The sequence below is a fragment of the Lissotriton vulgaris genome, chromosome 12, assembly GCF_964263255.1.
Source record: "Lissotriton vulgaris chromosome 12, aLisVul1.2, whole genome shotgun sequence".
NCBI classification, from domain to species: domain Eukaryota; kingdom Metazoa; phylum Chordata; class Amphibia; order Caudata; family Salamandridae; genus Lissotriton; species Lissotriton vulgaris.
The window spans coordinates 786,480,552-786,495,272 of record NC_141700.1 but is presented as its reverse complement, the minus strand read 5'-3'; the positions used below and the strand labels follow the sequence as shown (position 1 = coordinate 786,495,272).

General features: G+C 47.0%; 1 protein-coding gene across 2 annotated transcripts in view; it reads right to left on the bottom strand.

Moving 5' to 3' along the window:
* LOC147678719 (cornifelin homolog) overlaps window positions 1–14,721 on the bottom strand; it is a 69,445-nt gene that overhangs the window by 16,028 nt on the left and 38,696 nt on the right. The window contains exons 3-4 of one of the 2 annotated variants that reach the window (XM_086946630.1): window positions 11,989–12,109; window positions 4,411–4,604 (exon numbers count right to left, since the gene is read on the bottom strand). In XM_086946630.1, coding sequence (XP_086802756.1) covers window positions 4,411–4,604; window positions 11,989–12,103 — 309 coding nt within the window. In that variant the 5' untranslated portion in view covers window positions 12,104–12,109. Of the gene's footprint in view, window positions 1–4,410; window positions 4,605–11,988; window positions 12,110–14,721 lie in introns of those variants that run through there. The other variant, XM_086946631.1, reaches the window with a different exon arrangement.

Genomic DNA, 14,721 nt, shown 5'->3' with positions numbered 1-14,721 from the left:
CCAGGAGACTTGGTTATGTGAGCCGCATTTTGCCCAGGGTTATTTAAATTATTTTGTCCCGGCGATTAAGGGGTCAAAAGGGCGCCCGATGGGAGGTTTAGTTATTTGGGTCCGGCAGAGTTTATCACTTTCTATTAAAGAGGTATCGACTAAAAGTAACAACATCCAGCTTATTAGAGTTCATTTGGTTCCCTTGGGTTGGTTAGATATCTATAATGTCTATGTCAGGGGAAATAAGGGAGGGAGGTCCCAGGTTATAGCGGCTTTGGATTCCCTCTCAGAATCTAACTCAGTGAATAATAATATAGCTGTAGCAGGAGATTTAAACCTAACCTTTGAGCCCATGGTTGCTTATGACCTGTATCCTGGGGAAGAGGAAGACAAGCAATGGGGGGTCCCTAAACTGGATCTGAAACCTATAACTAGGTGGTCTGAGGATGTCATCTGTATTAATGCGATTTGTTGTGAAAGGGGATTAAGAGCATTAAACGGGAGAATTGTGAGCGACATGTCAGGGGCTAATACATTTGACAATGGGCGCTACAGCAGTAGGATTGATTATGCCCTTTGCAGTATGAATCTGTGGCATCTATAGGGGGACATGGAGGTTAAGCCACGAATAGAAAGTGAGCATAACCCGTCGTGTGTGGTGCACCAATGGTGTAAACCAGAACAATTAGAACTGGATAGGGTTGTGTATTGCTCTCCTGTAAGCGTCCCCACTAATGATCGGCGCAGGCTTAAATGGGCGCACGCCATGGCCAATCAAGAGGTCATGGACAATATTGGGGAGGAGATTTACAAAGCCACATTGGTCCTCGAGCAAATAAATAATTCTGCTGTAGGTCTGGTTGAAGTAACTAAACGACATGATAGCCTTTTTGTGGGCATCAGGGACCACTTTCTCAAACCAGTTAAGAAAAACAAGGAAGGAACCCCTAAGCCGCTTAAGTGGTATAATACCGATTGTAGGAATACTAGAATTGCACTAGGCACTGCTATCAAGGGGAGGGACTTGGACGTTGTTCGTACTGCCAGAAAGGAGTACAAGAGGTGCATACTAAATGCCAAGCAGCTGTGGGATGAACTTCATTGGCAGGATTTAAGGGAGGCAAGTGATAGTAAGGATTTTAGGCAATTGTGGAACATTGTCAAGTGGGGTGGGGGGGAGGCAGTCCCACTCTCCTGAAAATAATGTCTTGCAGGAGGATTGGGTGAATTACTTTAGACCGCAATATGCACGTAGCCATCTGGATAATATGATGGATGATTTTAGGCCTGTCTTTTATAAGGGTGAATTTTTTAATATTAATGAAGTCCTGATGGCTCTTAGCACGGTGGCCAGCGGTAGAACGCCGGGGCAAGACGGGGTCCCAGCGGATGTTTTTCTTTAGGATAAAGAACACTGGGGCAAATACATCATGCTTCTTGCTAATGCTATGGCCCAGGGAGCACCAGTCCCGGTATCATGGCAGGGAGCGGTGATAATTCCAGTATTCAAGAAAGGTGACAAAGCGCAGCCAGGAAATTATAGGCCCATCAGCCTTATAGATACTATCCAAAAGGTGATCGTGAGGATGATCCTGAATAGGGTATTTGATTGGGTGGAGGAGAATAGTGTTCTGTCCTCCTTTCAAGCGGGGTTTCGTAAGCTAACAAGCACGGTAGATCAGGTCTTTTGTTTTACTTTACTACAATGGAAGACTGTGGTTTTTATCAAAGGCAGTCTCTATGCTGCCTTTGTTGACTTACGAGCAGCTTTTGATCTGGTCCCCAGGTCCCAGCTATGGGCAGTCTTAAAAAAAACTGGGTCTATCTGAAGAAATGTTAACATTGCTGATGAGGTTGCATGAAGCCAACTATGCCAAGATACAGTGGGGAGGGCAGGGAAGGATTACCTCCGACTTCCCGGTTGAGCGTGGTGTCCGCCAAGGCTGCTAAATGGCTCCCACGCTTTTCACATTATATATCAATGCAGTTGTTGCCCGCATGTCATCAGTAAACACAGATGCTCCTACTCTAGCTGGTGTTAAGACACCGATTTTAATGTTTGCAGATGATACACTAATTTTATCGAAGACCCCGAGTGGCCTGCAGCGTGCCCTATCAATTTTTGAGGAATTCTGTTTGGAACATGGCTTGGAAGTTAACGTGGCTAAAACCAAGCTCATGGTTTTTAATCCGCACCATAGTTTTAAAGGTAAACTTTTTATGAATGGCCAATCGTTGGAGGTGGTCAAGGCCTTTAAGTATTTAGGGATTCATGTGGCGAAAGATAATAAATGGGCCCAACATATAGACATAGCGGCACTCAGGCATAGACAACTTGCAGGAGCCTTAAACATGGAGCATAAAACATCTTTTACAAAGGCAATAAAGTCTGTACTCCAAGTTTATGAGGCCAAGGCTCCCAGCTCTGCGCTTTACTGCCCGTAGCTATGGGGGTTCGAGAAATTGGGGGCTCTAATAATTTCTGAAAACAAGTTTTTTCGTAGTATCACTGGACTTCCTGTGAGCACCCCTTTGCTGCCACTTAGGTATGATCTTGGCAGGAAAGCTATTTCGGATCTTGCAAGGCTCCGCCCAATTTTATATTGCCGTAGGCTCTGGACTACTCCGGAGCTCCTGCATTATGCAGCAGGATTCTTGGATATTGTTAAATCCGATGTTTTCCATAAAATTAACTGGTTAAATGAGCTCAGAGATACCTTAGTAGGCCTGGGTATGAAAATGCTGTGGGAAAATCCAGAGACAGCTTCTTTCGAATCAAAACAAGTTTTAAAGGAGATTTACTGGGCGAGGGTGGCTCACCGAATCTGGAGTGGCACTGGTTCTTCAACCATGGCTGGAGGCTTTCTAGAGGCAAAGCTTATCCCCAGGTTAGAGCCTTATTGGGACGCCATTACCAAACCAGGGGATAGGAAGCTCTACTTCCAGCTCAGAGCAGGATCCCTACCCCTCAAGTCTTTGACCGGCAGGTAGTCTAGTGCAACTACCAGCATCTGCCCTGCATGTGGGGATCACAAGGAAACCATTGGTCATTTTTTATTTGTTTGTCCCGCCTATGTAATTCCAAGACGAGTCTGGTTAATCCCACTGTGTAAGTCTTTGGGTACTACTAGTAGTGCTGAAGCTCTAAGAATCATACGCACTAGCACTTTATTGTCCATCTCAATAGCAACTGCCAAATATTTAGGATGGGCATGGGTGCTAAGACAGACATTTTAGGCATTGACCGCTGATTGTGTGTTTGTTGGTAAGGATAATTTATCCAGTTTGATTATGTAAAAACTTTTTTTAAATTTAATTAGAACTATAAGTCATTTTGTATATAGCAATCGAGATGAACTTTTTAAATGATTGTTTAAGGATTGTGTTTTTATCTATTTGTATGTAATTTTTATATTCTAAACATTTTTATTGATCGAGTATCTCTGAAATATATGGAATTTCTATGCTTTTATGAGTCCATCTCGAATAAAGCTAAATTGACTTGACCCCATCTCACATTAAACTGGAGACGTCATACAAGGAAAAAAGAATACACCTCAGCTGAGTAGGCAAAAAGGTCCACATTCTAGTAATTCAGAACATCGAAACCCCCCTCCTGTAAGAGAGGGGCAGTGTGGGAGGGAGGACCCTGAATCTGCATCTAAAAAGAATAGCTCCCATGTAAGAAACCCAGCGACAGTTGTCTACATGACCATGGTCCCAAAACAAAGCCGCAATTCTGGCTAAGAAAGTAGCGAGTCAATCCACAATAAAGAAATACATTGGCTCAGCCCTCAGAGTGATCGTTATCCCAGGGAGGTGCTACCCTGGAGCACTCAGAATGAGGACCTACAAAGGGACCACTAGATTGGCAGAGTGGAGGTTTCTTCAGTTTATGGGGGAGCAGCTCACTCTAGTAATCTATAAATGCCCCCAGTCTTTGCTTTTAATGGGCAGATTTCATTTGCACATCTTTTACAAACATACCCCCAAAAAACCCTTTCTTTTAGAGGTGCATTCATTCAAATGTTGATGATGGGCACATACAGTCAGTCTCTAAACTCCAGTTTTGGAACTAAAAATAATACTTAATCTTTTTATAATAAAAATGAGTAGAACTGGTTTGCCATGTGTGCTGGTGCAGAGAATATTGACCCCACATAGTTGGGTGTTTTGTCTGTTAACCTGCCAATAAATGTCCTGCTGATGCCCCTTGAATGTGGGTGGCAGAGGTGAAACATGTCTACAGAGTAGGTGGCTACTATGAGGGTACAGTTATAGCAGGGGACCCCCTCACAATTCCTTACACAGAGCCCCTGAGGTTTTGTTACGTCACTGGCTAGGTCCTCCTTCCCTCCACACTAATCAATGCAGATAAGGCGTGACTCATTCAGCCCCCCTTCCCCTCCATGTGCTTACCTGGATGTGGTATCGCTGACGGATCCCGGTACGCATCGCCATGGAGATGGGTACGCAGGCGCAAGTGTAGACGCCAGTCAAGTAGCCAGTGCAGGCGATGCATAATAGGTCAATGAGCGGCAGACACAGGCACTCTCCAAACTCACTGGCAGTCTGGCACTGGAAACATGGGCAGCACCAGAAGGCACAGGAGCCTGTAGGGAAAAGAGGAAATGGTCATGACGTCATCAGGACTGAGGTATTCAGTTTAGGGGAGGGGCGTGGCTGGATATCCTATATGGAGGAGGGTCACGGAGAGATACCATGGGGTGAGGGAAATGCATAGAGAGATATCCCTGGTGGAGGAGGGCAGTGGAGGGATACCAGGGCAAAGAGAAAGTACTGAAGGATATCCCTGGTGGAGGAGGGCCACGGAGAGATACCATGAGGAAGGGAAAGCACAGAGGGTTGTAGGGGTGGAGGAGGACCACAAGGCTATCAGGGGGGAAAGGAAAGGCATTGAGGGGTATCCCTGGTGGAGGAGGGTCACGGAGAGATACAAGAGGAAAGGGAAAGGCACAGAGGGATATCCCTGCTGGAGGAGGGTCACGGAGGGAAACCAGGGGGGAAGGAAAGGCACAGAGGCATATCCCTGGTGGAGAAGGGTCACGGAGGGAAACCAGGGGGAAAGGAAAGGCACAGAGGCATATCCCTGGTGGAGGAGGGTCATGGATGGATACCGGGGGAAGGGAAAGGCACAGAGGCATATCCCTGGTGGAGGAGGGTCACCGAGGGAAACCAGGGGGAAAGGAAAGGTACAGAGGCATATCCCTGGTGGAGGAGGGTCACCGAGGGAAACCAGGGGGAAAGGAAAGGCACAGAGGCATATCCCTGGTGGAGGAGGGTCAGGGATGGATACCGGGGGAAGGGAAAGGCACAGAGGGCTATCCTTGATGGAGGAGGACCACAGAGGGATAGGGGGGGGGGAAGGGAAAGGCACAGAGGGCTATCCTTGATGGAGGAGGACCACAGAGGGATACGGGGGGGGAGGGAAAGGCACAGAGGGCTATCCTTGATGGAGGAGGACCACAGAGGGATACAGGGGAAAGGGAAAGGCACAGAGGGATCTGGTGGACAGAGGGTTATCTGTGGTGGTGGAGGGCCATGGAGGGATGCCAGTGAGGAAGGGAGAGGCAGAGAGGGATATCCAAGAACAGGGTGTAACAATAATTCAATCTTTAGAGCTTCTATCTTAAATCCAGGGAGGGGGCGTGGCAGGATATACCAGGTGGAGGAAGTGCATGAGGGGCGGGACGGGAGAAGAGAGAGGCGTAGAAGGATACCCAGTGTGAGGGTGGAATAGTAACTCAATCCTCAGAGCTGTAGTCTTCAATCTAAGGGGCGGGCCGAGGGATATCCAAGGTGGAGGAGGAGCACAGATGGATACCAGTGGAAAGGGGAGGGGCAGAGAAGGATCCCAGGGTTGAAAGGTGCCGAGGGATATCTCAGGGAAGAGGGAATAATCACTAAACCTAAAGAGCTCCAGTCTTCAGTCCAAGGCAGGGGCACTGAGTGATACCATAGTTACTTCAGCAATAGCAATAGATGCTGCTACATCTCTAGATATTGAGGCATACTCCTTTTGTGTTTGTGTGACAGCCACTTACCACTGTCTAAAAGTGCAGCTGCAGCTCCACAACACTTTACACCAGTCAGCTCCAAACTGTGGTGCAGATTACATCCCACATCAGCACTTCCAATGCTCATTTACATAATACAGCTGCATGAGATGTTCCCCTGCTGCTGCCTGGGCACTGGCTGTTCAGACAGAGGGTGAAACCTGTCCCCCTGCTGTCTGTTCTGTATGAGGGTGAAACCTGTCCCCCTGCTGTCTGTTCTGTATGAGGGTGAAACCTGTCCCCCTGCTGTCTGTTCTGTATGAGGGTGACACCTGTCCTCCTTCTGCCTGTTCTCTGTCAGAGTGAAACCTGCCCCACTGCTGCCTGTTCTGTGTGAGGGTCAAACCTGCCCTACTGCTGCGTGTTCTGTGTGAGGGTGAATCCTGCCCTACTGCTGCGTGTTCTGTGTGAGAGTCAAACCTGCCCTACTCCTCCCTGTTCTGTGTGAGGGTTGATAGATAATATGTATAGTGAACACTATTTAAATAAATAGAAACATGGAATATGGAGTATGTTATTTAACTAAATGTCAATTTATGAGGAGGAACGTTGCAAAAAAATGTTTTAATGTTATTGAGTATATTATTTATAGTTTAGTAATAATGTCTTCTGTAATTTTTATTTATCAGATTTTATCGTGGCTTGTTCCTGAAGAAGGCGTTCTCCTTACGCCGAAACGCGCGTCGAAAGAATACATTAATGCCACATTTTTTAATCTTTGATGGTTATAATACAGAGATTATACATTGCTAATTTACTGTGTTATTGTGTATATAAATGTTTTTTATTGGTGAATGTATTATGTACGTCCTTTTTTAAGGATTTTTTAACTACTTACAATAAATAAAAAAGTGTAAACCGTCCCTCCTCCCCATAGTTTGTTATTATTAGAACTGTGAATTTTTTTTGTTATAATGGCCTATTTGTGATCAGTTGTTTTCATAGTTATCTCTAATCTGACTTAGATTGGTGCAGATTTGATTTTGTAGATTGCCTAGGAATGATAAAGCACAACTGTGTGAGGGTTGAACCTGCCCTACTGCTGCGTGTTCTGTTTGAGGGTGAAACCTCTCCTTCTACCTGTTCTCTGTGAGAGTGAAACCTGCCCTACTGCTGCCTGTTCTCTGTGAGGGTGAAACCTGCCCTACTGTTGCCTGTTCTGTGTGAGGGTGAAACCTGCCCTACTGTTGCCTGTTCTGTATGAGGGTGAAACCTGCCCTACTGTTGCCTGTTCTGTGTGAGGGTTGAACCTGCCCTACTGCTGCGTGTTCTGTATGAGGGTGAAACCTGCCCTACTGCTGCCTGTTCTGTGTGAAGGTGAAACCTGCCCTACTGTTGCCTGTTCTATGTGAGGGTGAAACCTGCCCTACTGTTGCCTGTTCTGTGTGAGGGTGAAACCTGCCCTACTGTTGCCTGTTCTGTGTGAGGGTGGAACCTGCCCTACTGCTGCGTGTTCTGTATGAGGGTGAAACCTGCCCTACTGTTGCCTGTTCTGTGTGAGGGTTGAACCTGCCCTACTGCTGCGTGTTCTGTATGAGGGTGAAACCTGCCCTACTGCTGCCTGTTCTGTGTGAGGGTGAAACCTGCCCTACTGTTGCCTGTTCTGTGTGAGGGTGAAACCTGCCCTACTGTTGCCTGTTCTGTGTGAGGGTGAAACCTGCCCTACTGCTGTCTGTTCTGTGTGAGGGTCAAACCTGCCCCACTGCTGCCTGTTCTGTGTGAGGGTCAAACCTGCCCCACTGCTGCCTGTTCTGTGTGAGGGTGAAACCTGCCCTACTGTTGCCTGTTCTGTGTGAGGGTGAAACCTGCCCTACTGCTGCCTGTTCTGTGTGAGGGTGAAACCTGCCCCACTGCTGCCTGTTCTGTGTGAGGGTTGAACCTGCCCTACTGCTGCGTGTTCTGCATGAGAGTGAAACCTGCCCTACTGCTGCCTGTTCTGTATGAGGGTCAAACCTGCCCTACTGTTGCCTGTTCTGTGTGAGGGTGAAACCTGCCCTACTGCTGCCTGTTCTGTGTGAGGGTTGAACCTGCCCTACTGCTGCGTGTTCTGTATGAGGGTGAAACCTGCCCTACTGCTGCCTGTTCTGTGTGAGGGTGAAACCTGCCCTACTGTTGCCTGTTCTGTGTGAGGGTGAAACCTGCCCTACTGTTGCCTGTTCTGTGTGAGGGTGAAACCTGCCCTACTGTTGCCTGTTCTGTGTGAGGGTGAAACCTGCCCTACTGTTGCCTGTTCTGTGTGAGGGCGAAACCTGCCCTACTGTTGCCTGTTCTGTGCGAGGGTGAAACCTGCCCTACTGCTGCGTGTTCTGTGTGAGGGTTGAACCTGCCCTACTGTTGCCTGTTCTACGTGAGGGTGGAACCTGCCCTGCTGCTGCCTGTGCACTGGCTGTTCTGTGTGAGGGTGAAAACTGCTGCGATGCTGCCTGTTCTCTGTGAGGGTGAAACATGTCCTACTCCTGGCTGTTCTGTGTGAGGGTGGAACCTGTCCTGCTGCTGCCTTTGCACTAACAGTTCCGTGTAAGGTTGAAACCCACCTTGCTGCTGCCTGTGCACTAATTGCTCTGTGTGAGGGTGAAACCTGCACTGTTGTTGCCTGTACACTAACAATTCTGTGTGAGGGTGAAGCCTGCCTTGCAGTGTCCTGTGCACTAATTGTTCTGTGTGAGGGTGAAATCGCCCTGCTGCTGCCTGTGCACTTACAGTTCTGTGTGAGGGCGAAACTCGCCCTGCTACTACTGCCTGTGCATTAACTTCCGTGTGAGGGTGGCCCTGCTGCTGCCTGTGTTCTGCCTGTTCGGTATGAGGGTGAAACTTGCTCCACTGCTGCTTGGGTTCTGCCTGTTCAGTGTGAGGTTAAAGCCTGCAATGCTGTCACCTCTGCTCTGCCTGTTCTGCGTGAGGGTGCAACCTGTCCTACTGCTGATTATGAGAGAAGCTTGCACTGTTTCTTTCTGCCCCAAACCAGTTCTGTGCTAGAGGCATGTCTGCATTGCTGCTGATTTCCTGTCTGTGTTCTATTTTGACAGAAAACAGACATCAGAAATGTGAAAACCCCCAAATTGATGCTCAGCAACATGACTACAAGACTGCAGAGTCTTTCATGGGGGGTTTTAAGGGCAGACAAGGAGCCCGCACTCACTCACTTGTTTTCTATTCATTTCTGATCTCAACTCTAATCTCTTGAAGAGTCATGATAAGTTCATTGCCTTGAAAAAACTCCTGGGGTGTATTGCTAGATCCAGGCTCCTCTTCTGCTGGGACAGCTTGAAAGTGTCCTCTGTTCTCACCCTCAATTCCAGGAGTCTGGGGGGGCTCTCAGGTGTCCCTTGGCCTACACTTGAAAAGCCTTTGAGACTTCTGAATATCCAATTGAACTTTCACATTGAAAATAATAAAATGGTTCAACTTTCCACCATTTTGGAATTTGCTCACCTCTTCCTGCAGAAGGGGTGTGGACTCTATCCGAATCCATACTCAAATACACAAGAGAAGGTAGGTATACCCTTGGTGTCTCTTGGGATCTACTTTCACCCTATACTGGGGATAAGCAAATGCAGCAGCATAACAAAACCTCAGGGCCCCCCCTGGAAGGTAGGGTGAGAGGGTCCCCATTACCCAATCCCTAACTGACTTGCTGCTTCTGAGTGTTTTGTTTCATTGCAGCTGGCCAGCTCAAAGGGCCACCCCTTGAGGTGAACAATGTGGGCGTCACCCCCTCCCCTGCACCACTGCAGCTGTAGGGGACACCGTTATGCACCTGAGGAAATGATTCTACCACTATTTTAAGACTCACCCTAAGCTCAGTCATTTCAGTAGAAGATTGGGAGGAGACTTGAAATGCTGCCTGTGAGGTTTCCTATCACTCTGAAGACCCGCCTTAATCACCACTTCCTGTCGGATTACTGCCATGGGCATGAGCAGCAGAGATACAGCAGTGAGGACCATTGCAGAGTTAGAGGCATAACCCTGCTACCAATGATGTCACTCTAATCCCAGGAGAGAAGGGAGATCTAAGTGACTCGGGTAGCACAATCTTTCCACGAGTAGCAAGGGAAGGATCTAACACAACCACCATCAGTGAATGAGAGATTCACACTAATGCCACCATTAATAAAAGAACATTCCCTCTACATCCCCTATTATGTGAGTAAAATAACCCTAATTCTTGCTGAACAAGAATCTGTTACCATAAGATGATCTACAAATTACAAATTTGCTAACATGAAATAGTGAAGGATCCCACCGCTGTCACCTTTAACGTGCAGGAGACTCACAATAGTGGGACTATTATTAAGTTCACCATTTATCTACCGTTATCATTAGTGAGTAGGAACAATCAAAATCCTGTTACCATAAATAGTAAATAATCGCAACACTGCCACCATTAGTGAATAAGGCAGTCACAATTGAAACACTGTTATCTAGTAAAGGATGCTGCCACTATTAGTGAGTAGGCGAATCGCATTCATGCCACTGTAAGTCAGTGAGCGATCTCATTGAGGCTACTACTGAGTGGAGGAATCACAATCCTGACACTTCTCTTTGGTGAAGTATCCCAGTGTCTGTGCTTAATTTGAGCCGGTGGTAGCGGCTGGCTTATATTTGGGGCGACACTTATTTTTCCTCTACAGAATTGGACCCAGAACAAGAGACGGAAAAACCACAAACGTGAGAAAAAAGGAGAGAGATGGAAAAAAGTGACAAAAGGAGAAAGTAGGAGCAAAATGAACATGCAGGAGTGAGTTTGAGGGGCAGAGAGTACTGGGGGATGGATTAATGACACTTGAGAGAGAATCAAGAAACATAGCTTTGGTATTTGGCATCACAACGTTCTTCAGTGTCGGCAGCAGCTTTTGAAGAAAAGTTTGGGCCCAATGAACCTACGCCCATTGGTGCTAATGTGAGTCTCTGTCTATAAATCATGATGATACTGTTTAATAGTGGGCACCGTAATGTAAACAATGTTGGTGGGCAGCAGATGCCACTGTCTCTTGATTTAACAAGTAACAGAGGCCTCGCGTGCTACCCAGATGAAGCGGCTCTCCAGTGGCGTTTACTACAGTGTGACAGCCTCCTCCTCCTGTCACTAGTGTTAGTATGTCTCGTGACTACACTCTGCACTCCTGAGCTCTACGGCCGCATCCAGACTTCAAGGGTAGAAGGAGATTGATCCAGACTGTCCTGTGCACCACTGACCCACATTTCATTACAGTTCACCTACTCATAACAACTCTGGTGTCTCCAGGCGTCAAGGAACATAGGGCCAGATTTATATCTTGGCAGCCGGGTTACTCTGTCACAGCGGTGAAAGATATCCCATCCGCCGAAACATAAATCCCATAGGATATAATTGAATTCATATTTCCGTGGATGGGAGAGCCGTCCGCCGAGATCTGAATCGGATCAATAGGCACGGAAGACTTCCAAGAATTTGAGGCTCATTTGGTGCCAGGGAGCAAGGTAATTAAACAACAGGGGGTGGTGATGGACAGAGTTTCTGAATTAAGCAGAATACTCTCACCCAGTCTAGAGATCAGGGCTTGATCCAACACCATTTTTTAGCTCACTGCACCATCCCAGCTCAGAACCTGGCTATATGCAAATTAGTCTGTCCCTGGCCCAGTGCATCATGGGAACAGGGCAGTCCAAACTACCAAGCCAAGTCTTTCACTGGGAAGGAAACAAGCTTCCGGGGACCGGTTTCTGGCATTACAGCCGTCTTCGGCCCGGCTTGCTTGAATCCTGATGGTGCAATGAGCAAGGGACTCACGTCTGAGTATACCCTTCCACGCTTATAGTGGACAAAATAATTAAACAACAGGAGGTGGTGATGAGGGAACAAGGTAAGGCCTGGGGGAGAGGACCTCAGGTTGACGAAAGAAAGGCCATCATTCCGCAGCCATAGGGTGGTGTAACTTACAGACACTGCAGTCCTCGCAGCAACCACAGATGTCACTGCTCCAACTGTTGCCGCTCATCACTGTGACCTGCGTGGATGTCATGGCGACAGGCTGGTTGACTTGGACCACATTCATGTTGACCTGCAGGAGGTAAGAGGGTAAAAACTGTATGAGGACAAAGACTGAATGTGCTTAGAGTGCAGCTCTTGGTATAATCACAGATATTTTTACTCGTGAAAAGAGGAAAAGGAGGAAATGTGAGTGTCCTGTAAGGACAGCAGCAACACAGAGGAAACATTTATTTATTTATTTATTTTGAAGGTTTTGTATAATGAATGAATGAATTAAGTTCTTATATAGCGCAACTGCCACCATACGGATATCCTAAAGTCATAAATTCAAATGCTTTTGTATAGCGCACAATTCACCAAAAGGTCTCAGGGGGCTTTGCAGTGAAAAACAGCAGCCTTGAGGAAGTAAAGGGACTGAGGAGGAGATGTTAATTAAGGAAGAGCCAGGTTTTTAGATTTTTACGAAATGCCAGGTGATTGGAAAGGGACAAAAGATGATGGGGCAGTTTGTTCCAGAGTAGTGGAGCTATGTGGGAAAAAGCTGACATCCATTTTGCGATGTCCGAGCCCGTGACTGAACTAGAAGGCTTTTGGAACTGGATCTTAAAGCTCTGGATGGGCGATACCAGACCAGTTGTTTCGCTAGATATGTGGGCCCAGTGCTATGAAGGAGTTTATGAGTCAGACTTAAAATTTTTAATTGGCTTCTCTGGCGGATAGGCAGCCAGTGCAGTTGTTTGAGGCTAGGTATAGTGGCTGACCTAGGGGGTAGTCCTAGCACCAGTCTCGCGGCAACGTTCTGAAGAGTTTGTAATTTTGTAAGTAAACACTCATTGATGGCGACAAACAGAGCGTTTCCGTAGTCTAAACAGCTTATAATTAGGCCTTGAACCAGAGGCTTTCTGGTTTCAAGAGGTAGCCATTTAAAAATGTTACGCAATTTATGGAAAATCCCGTAACAGACACCAGATACTTGATTGATGTGTGTTTTCATAGAAAGATCGCAGTCAATCTTGATTCTCAGGTCGCGTACCACCTCTTTAGGTTCGGGCAAGGTCCTAGTTCTTGGGGCCACCAATCCTGTGACCAGACTTTCTTGGCCTTGCCAAACAGTATGATTTGTGTTTTGCTATAATTAAGTTGGAGTTTATTTTCACACATCCATTTGCTGATGTTGATCATGCACTGTTTGAATCTAGTACTGGTTTCAAGGAAATCAGAGCTGCAGGTGATGAGCACCTGAGTGTCGTCGGCATATGACACTGTGGTGAAGTCGTATGATTTTATGATGTTCGCCAGTGGAGTAAGGTATAGGTTAAACAGCATGGGGCTGAGAATTGACCCCTGCGGGACTCCCACGGTGAGAGATGTACTACACAATACAAGGGTGTTGACCTTGATGTAAGTAAGGCGGTCCGCGAGATAGTTCTCAAACCAGGATAGGGCCTTGCCTCTGACACCAATCTCCCACAGCCGATGTTTGAGAATGCTGTGAGACATGGTGTCAAAGGCCGCCGATAAGTCCAATAGGATCATAACTGCGGACTCGCCTTTATCTAGGGTAAGCCAGATATTGTCCACTATCTCAATTACTGCTGTTTCGGTTCCATGGGCAGCGCGGAACCCCGACTGAGAGGGGTCCAGAAGCGCATGCGTTTCAATATAGGTGGTAATGCGTTTGTTCACTAAATGTTCCAGTACCTTCCCAAAGTAGGGCAGTAGAGAGATAGGTCTGTAATTGGACGGAATGGTGGGGTCACTAGTGGGCTTTTTAAGAATCGGTTTAACCTGAGCCTGCTTCAAGCTACTGGGTATAGATGCTTGTTCAAAGGAGGTATTAAAGATGTTAGTAAGTGAGCTAGCCAGTAGCGGGAGTATCTCATTGCATTTACGTGGGGACAGCAGATCAGTGGGGGAGCCCGATTTAATTTTCCTGAGACCTTCTAGCACTTCAGTAGTTGTTGTGGGCTCAAATTTTGTAAGAAGCGGTGTTCCTATTGTTTCAGTAATAGTGAAATTGAAAGGGGGTACCTCACTAAATTGGGGTGCGTCTTGGCTGGTAGCTGGAAATGTGGAATAGATCCGTTTGATTTTATTGTCGAAATAAGACGACAGCGAGTTGACCCACTCCATGGTGGGGTTAAATACTGATTGTTCCACCTGAGGGGTAGTAAATTCTTTCAGTATTTTGTAAATCTCTTTACTGGAGTGGGCCGCTTTATTTATTCTTTGGGTGAGATAGAGCGTTTTTGCTGCTTTTATATTTCTTAAATAATTAGAGTGTGTCAATTTGTAGTTCTTACGGTTTTCCAGCGTTCTGGTTTTTCTCCACAACCGTTCTGCTGATCTGCTGACCATTTTTTCTTCTTTTAGAACATCAGTGAACCAAGTGAACCATATCCTGGCGCTCAGACTTAAATAAACCAACCTAGACGTAGACCGGACTGACAGCGGGGACAGGGCTAGGGATTGGTTCTAGGAAAGAGCCAAGTTTTCAGACTCTTTCTGAACTCAGACAGAGAATTGGCTTGTCTAATATTCTGGGGCAGCTTGTTCCATAAGTGAGCAGCTGCCACACTGAAAGCCCTCCCGCCCATCCTGGAGTGCCTGAATCTGGTAGTCGTCAGCAAATATGCGCTGGAGGAGCGGAGCTGTACCAGGTGAACTTCTCTTGCAGTGGTG